The sequence below is a fragment of the Chelmon rostratus genome, chromosome 14 (assembly GCF_017976325.1).
Source record: "Chelmon rostratus isolate fCheRos1 chromosome 14, fCheRos1.pri, whole genome shotgun sequence".
NCBI classification, from domain to species: Eukaryota; Metazoa; Chordata; class Actinopteri; order Chaetodontiformes; family Chaetodontidae; genus Chelmon; species Chelmon rostratus.
In genome coordinates, this window is record NC_055671.1 from 14,253,548 (window position 1) to 14,260,684 (window position 7,137).

Consider the following 7,137-nt stretch of genomic DNA (forward strand, 5'->3'; position numbering starts at 1 on the left):
CTAATATGAAACAGAAGACTATCCAGACCAAAATGATGGACTGATTGTCAAAATTTAACTGATTGGCCTAATTTTCTGTTCTACTATTTCAGATATACAGCAGTATGTCCCCTGAGATACTTAGATTTTTAACTAGGAGCCTGTATAAATTTGGCCCTTATCTAGTCTATATACTTCTTTTTTTTTTTTTTTTTTTTTAATGAGGTGGACTATTATCTATTTATTTCCTTTGAGGACCTACTGTATATGGCTTCTTAAGAGGCAGAAGGGTGGAGCTGGTTGGATGGGGGTGGGATGGGGGTTACATATGTCCCTCATTCTGGTTCTGGTAATACAGCCCAGCTCTCACACCTCCTGTTCTTGTACCCCGCAAACCCACACACACATTCATAGACATGCACATCCAGATCTACCAATCCCGCCTCTTGCATGTGCCCTCCTCCCTTAAGCCCCTCCTGTATCTGCTGCTCTCCTGTCCTCTATTTTCCTCTTGATGACAAAATGAATTTGCATATTTTTCCCAGGCAGCGCTCATTAGAATGCATAAACCGGCCGCCTCCTAGCCTCATGAGCAGGCTATAGCTTTCTGCCGTGGCATCTCCTGATGCAAAATGAGACACAGACAGGCAGCATCACAGGCAGACATGTGGCCTGAGTCTGGGTTGTGATTGGCATTTGGAATCAGTTCACCCGTCCCATTCTTAATTCAAGGATAAGAATAAACTCTGTGTCAGCCATTTTTCTTTGTTTCTACATTGGCTGCTAAGAAGCATATTTCTTAGATTCCCATTCCTCATTAACAGGATATATAAAATGATTATTAATTTCTGAGGCACATATAATATTATCTTCAGTGGGCATGTGACAATTTCCAATTTCTAATGATCATGGACCTTTTCTCTATTCTAGGACCCCCCCCCCCCCCCCCCCCCCCCCCCCCCCCCCCCCCAACCACATTTAAACACACAAACAAGCCTTTAAAGTCAGATAATTCCATTAGCTCCACTTTGGGCAGTGTAAGCAAGTTATCCTGAGGAAGGCTACTTACACAGCCTGAAATCACTTGCCTGAAATTTTAGAAGGCAGGCCAACACAATCTGTCGTTTGTCTGTATCTGAGAGTTTTGCCTATGGTGTTACTAGAGATCAAGTCACCAGGTCACAAAAATCAGTATTGTAATATGTAAGTCATTACCCTCCCTTATGTTCACTTATACTAATGTGCAGCAGGTTTAGTGTCTGTGTGTTACTGCTCAGGAGATACCGTAAAGACAGGCTGTCTGAGACACACTCATTAAATAAATTCTAATCTTTGTCTGATGGTGGCGCTAGAGCAAGGTCACAGGGGTCATCAAACTCACTGACGTATGTTTCTATGAATATCATGAATGTGCGCAGCAAATTTCATGCAAATGTAACCTTAGTTTTTAAGATCTACCATGGCAGACAAACAAACAAATACACAATCACATCACCTCTTGACAGAGCTAATGAGCAGAATTGTTCAACTGTACAACAGCGATGCAACAAAATGCGGTTTCAGAACGCTGTCGAAGTCGAATCAGTACATATGAGAGGAAAAAAAGGTGAAAAACTGTTAAAACCTTATGTGATTGGCTATATTATACACTTTTTATGGTAATCTGTATAAAATTATCAAATATTAAGACCTTGTTAATATTAAAATATTAGGTATTGATCTGGACCAGCACAGCTTGTATTTTCCCAAAAAAAAAAAAAAAAAAAAATCTATGAACTGAATCAAAAGCCCTGATCTGTGTACAGTATATAATATGACTGGCAACAGTGTTGCATTTAAATGAATGGATTCCACACACCCATCTCTTTCCAGTTTAATTTAATATAATAATTTAGGGCTCTAACCTTTTGATTGCACAGAACACCGTGTCAGCTGTGAGTGAAAGGCCCACTGCTTTGAGGCTAACTCACAGACATGTTATATCTATGGGTCCTGCAATTAGCAAAACATTTGCAAAAGAAAAATGTTTGCATATATTATTGCAGAACAACAGGCATACGAGCGATACTTCATGTCATTATAAGAAAAATCTCTAGATTTAAAATATTGACAGATTTCTCCCTTAAAAACTGCTTTATCCACTAACTTTGGCAGCTCTTTGATTCCCTTGAGTCTTTAATTAGGGATGAGCACACTTTCATCTTTCAATTAGCCACTGCATATAAAGCCTTTAAAAATGAGGGAGGAAAATTTGTGCTGAGAAAATAAAAACAATGAATCTCTGGGTCTAGAATACCTATTATGTGTATTTAGAATTATTGGATGTCTGTTGCTACATACTCCTCTTAATAGGAACTGTAGGCTCATAAACATAGCTATAGAATTGAATGACTGCCTACTAAAAGTGATTACCATGTATACTTGTAGGAAAGACTAAGAAAACACTGTTTGGCATGTTTAGTGTGGTTACGTTTTCTCAATATAGGGATGAAAACGACAACCATGGCTTATACAGTAATTAAACGGTAGTCCATTAACTGAATTGTTATTTTGTTTTCATTCTAACTCAGAGCCAAAATACCTTAAAATTGCGTATCCAGTACGTAACTATCGCGTATGGGGTGAGCAAGTGAGTCTTCTGTCTTTTACACGTGAATACGCGATGTTCTCCTCATGCATTTTCAAAGTCATAATTTGCAAATAAGCTCACGTGTATTGAGGAGAATGTACAATAGAGGCGGCTGATGAAGAGGGGGACAGCCCGTCCAGCACAATCGGACAACATTTCACAGCTGCCTCGTTCACTGACTACAAGCGCTCCACGTTGTCTCATTCATTTAACTTGCCTACTGTACACTGTGCTCAACGTAGTGAATTCAATACTATGGCAAACACACTACACTACTACCAGCTCCAGCATGCTCGGACAGAAATATTTTTGTATCCACGCGCCTCGGAAAACTTCAGTGACGTTTCACAAAAGGGAGCCAATCGGACCTCGTCTTCTATTAGGACAATGAAAAGCCTCTGTCCAATCGGAGGAGCGCCAGACTGAGCACTGGCCAATGGCGCGAGAGCCCCGCCGAGAGTAATGTTAGAGAGCTGAGCAGTGAAGACACTGCGTATCGCCTATGTTCCCTCACACACAGCCATTGCAGAGCATTGAGATCCAGCGATAGTCCCTAGGTAAGTATCACACACGGAAATTTTAAGTGTTCGTTACGATGAGAATGACGATAACATTTCTAAATATCTTACTTGTGTGTTCGCCATAGTCGAATATGAAGCCTTGTGATGTTTGCAAATAATTTTATTGCGGGGAACCCTCAAAAAAACAACAAAAAATAGCCGGCGCTGAGCAGGTAACATTACATTACCCTGCCTAGGAGTGTGGACCAGACGCTCTGTAAAAAGGAAGAAATGAATATTAACCTTTACTAAACTCGACGAAAACCGTTGATTTCGTCAAATAAGAATAATTTTGTATATTACTGTCGTGTCATTTTCACAAAATGGAGTCGAATCAAACGGTAGTTATCGCGTAAAAATTCAGGAATGTCTAGCGGACAACACGGTTAGCGACAATGGTAGAAGACTCACCGTTAGCTAGCCATTGGCATTGCAGTGCATTGCGAAGCTGAATGCCTGTCATGTGAAGCGTGCGGGTTTTTGGTACAAACGTTAAAATTTCCAAAAACAAAAGAAAAAGAGAGACTGTTTCAAAATACGTAAGGGCCTGTGTTTGTTTGCTGCAATACACCCGACAAGACGGTGAAAAAATTACCTCACGATCTGCGCTTTACTGTAATGGCTGACTGTATTCGCATAGGAGGCAAGGCAGCGAGGCGAATGGGAAGCCAGTGACAGAGGCGCAGTTCGGTTCAACTTTTTCTAACCGTGTTTTCTCGAGAAACAAACCCGTAACTATAACATCTAACGACGGCAAAAGAAAATTCAACCTTTCGTGATTCGAACGACACCGCTGCGAGATTTTTCCGATGCTCGGAAAACGTTTAAATCGGGGATTGAAATGGAGTGGTCGCCGCGGTCGCTCTGCCCTCTATTGCATGCAGTGCAATGGCTGTGCGTTGACACAAAGAGAAGGAGCCATATTCTCCATGTTAGTGGATGAAGACGAGCGGCCATTAGGAGCTCATAGAAACCAAGTCAGTAGCACAGCCCGCTCATAGACACAGTGCAGACCCAATGTATTACTATACAAACCGGCTAGTGCAATAGGAATCAATCGGGGAAATATTTTGTCAAGATCGCCGGCTTTTTAGACATATTTGTCGAGTTGCAAAGCGAACTGGGAGGCGGGAGGAGACATTTGAGGGGGACTTTCTTTCATGAAGAAGGCATTCTCACAAAATGGAAGAAGAAATATTGCCGTCGTTGTTGACCTCCTTTTCCTCAACGAAAGCCTATGCGCCATTACTACTTCGCTCGACGCAGTTTAACTGGGAGTTACAGTAGCATTTAATAGGAAAATATAAAGGGAAAAATGTCGCTTTTAAACGTTTTAGATCTAGATGGCGAATTATTTCCAGAATAAGAGAATAGAAAGACAAACAGGAGACGACTGTTTAATCACATCGGATCGCAGCTTTAAGTGTTTTATTTTCAATAAATATGCATTTATCTGTAATTTGTGTCTTTTTTGTGTCAAAGTTATTTGTTTGATGAAAACATCACATGAATGAAACGGGGGCTTTCCTGAGGGCCTATTCTTATCACAGATGAGGTTTGAGGGTGTTTTTTTTTCCCAAAAACACGAGTTTTTTTTTTCTTTCTGTAAAGCCAAGTCCACTGTTATAGTCCCACGGAGGGCTATAGTTTATGTTATGCGGTTGCGCTTTTGAAACTTTCGCCGTTTCTTGTGAAATTTATGCGCACGGGCAAGCATATCCCTGCAGGGGAAATATATTTATGGGTGTTTTATGTGATTTCCGTCTTGAATCTGTAGCGATGTGTTGAGCCAGATTTAAACCACCAAAATGGGAGTTGACCACGGATCAGTGACTTTTATGTAAAGGCCACAGCACAGATTGCATCAATAAATAGAGTCGTTTTCGTTGCGTTAGCCCCGCGCGTGCTGATCGGTTTTATTTTAGCGGACTGAATTAGCGGGTCCTAACTTAGTGCAGTTTGACAGCAGCGAGGGCGGGTCACTTCAGCAGCGCTATCAATACTACGGCCAATGGAGAGAAACACAAGACGTGCCTATTATGTAGTGCATGGAACATGGTGGGTGGGTTACAACCGTAAATGCAAACAATACAATATTTATAATGATCTATATTTAGAATAATTGTTTGAAGAGATAGTTATCAGAATTATGCATTTTCAGGAATCCACGTTTTTTATTTTTTCTGGTGTGTATAATGCTTTTACAATGCAGAATTTGAGCCATTTATCACAACACCCCAGCCCTTAAATAAAAATAGTTTAGAATACTTCTATAGTTACGCTGCTAATCTATCCTTGAAACGTTTGTTTTTAGATACGGTCATCAGGATGGGGAGAGATCCAGCGAAGCCAAGGGGCAAGATGTCCTCCTATGCATATTTTGTCCAGACCTGCAGGGAGGAGCACAAGAAGAAGCACCCCGACGCTTCGGTTAACTTTGCCGAGTTCTCCAAGAAGTGCTCCGAGCGATGGAAGGTAGGAGAAAATGGATGGATGATGATCTTATAAAGTTGTGGACTGTGTGCCACTTTAAATTGGTGTGCATGTGTATATTTCAGGTGCAGGATGTTCAATAACTTGTGACTTATTTGAAACATAGGGAGTACTTATGTGCCCAGGGTGTTAAAAGTTACCTCTGTTTTCAGACAATGTCCTCCAAGGAGAAGGGCAAATTTGAGGACCTGGCCAGGCAGGACAAGGCACGCTATGAGAGGGAGATGATGAGCTACGTTCCAGTCAGGGGAGGCAAGAAGAAGAAGTACAAGGACCCCAATGCCCCCAAGAGACCCCCGTAAGTCCTGCATGCCTAAAGTTAATAACTGTATCGCCTCTTGTTCTTGAAAGGGTCTCTTCCTGCAGAGCAAAGCAAGTCTGATTCAGGAGCAGCTGACTTGTGTTATAAGGACAAAATATGAAGAGTGTTTTGTAAATGATAAGCTTATTCTTTCTTCTTCTCTTTCCAGATCTGCCTTCTTCATCTTTTGCTCAGAGTTCCGCCCTAAGGTGAAAAGCGAAGCCCCCGGTCTGTCCATCGGAGATGTGGCCAAGAGGCTGGGTGAGATGTGGAATAGCACCAGCGCAGAGGCCAAGCAGCCCTTTGAGAAGAAGGCTGCCAAACTGAAGGAGAAGTATGAGAAGGTAAGAGATGACGATCTGCATGTTTCCCAAATGCTGATTTGTTCCCGTTGAGCAGCTCCCTCTTATGAGCTTCGATTACAAACGGCTGTTCGATTTGATGCCAACGCCACTTCAACATACTTTCATTCCTCCTTTGCAGGAAGTTGCAGCATATCGCCAGAAGACCAAAGCAGGCTCCGGACCGGCAGCAAAAGCCCCGGCCAAGGTAGAGAAGAAGGCAGATGACGACGACGACGAGGATGAAGATGAGGAGGAGGAGGAGGAAGATTACGATGACGACGATGACGAGTAGATGGCGAGCGACATACAGTATATAGTGGTCATTTTCTTGTTTCTAAAGCATTTAACCCCCTTGTACACACTTCACTTATTGAAAGAAAATATGTTAGTATCCAAGGGGTAAAAAAACAACAAAAAAGGCTGTGTATATCAGTTGTTTTTATGCTGTACAGTTTTTTTCTCCTTTTTGTATAGTTAACACTACACAAGTGTCGTGTCTGTATCTTTCTGCCAGTCTTATTTTTTCAGTGATAGTTCCTAGACCACTATCCTGCCTGGTACAGTGTAAAGGGGTGGGCTTACAGTATTTACCCTAGCTAGAGGTGCACAGCACATAAAAAAACGTTCTGAGTTAGATCTGAGTGTTTCTTCCTTTTTTTCCTCCTTTTCCTGTGTGTTTTTATTTTAAATGACATGTTATCAAAATTGACGTATCACAGTTGTTTTACTGATCTTTACGTACCACTGTAATAGCAAAAATAAAAAAAAAACGCCTTGTTTATTGTTGAAATTTAAATTGCTTCTGATGTCAATAAACATTTTTTTTAATAA

General features: G+C 41.4%; 1 protein-coding gene across 1 annotated transcript; it reads left to right on the plus strand.

The window, feature by feature from the left end:
• The first annotated feature begins 3,069 nt into the window (after positions 1-3,069).
• On the plus strand, positions 3,070-7,137 carry LOC121616880 (high mobility group protein B1-like). The gene is made up of 5 exons (XM_041951723.1): positions 3,070-3,165; positions 5,483-5,643; positions 5,814-5,959; positions 6,132-6,306; positions 6,446-7,137. Exons 2-5 carry the CDS (start codon positions 5,497-5,499, stop codon positions 6,596-6,598), a joined length of 621 nt encoding a protein of 206 aa, XP_041807657.1. The 5' UTR covers positions 3,070-3,165; positions 5,483-5,496; the 3' UTR covers positions 6,599-7,137.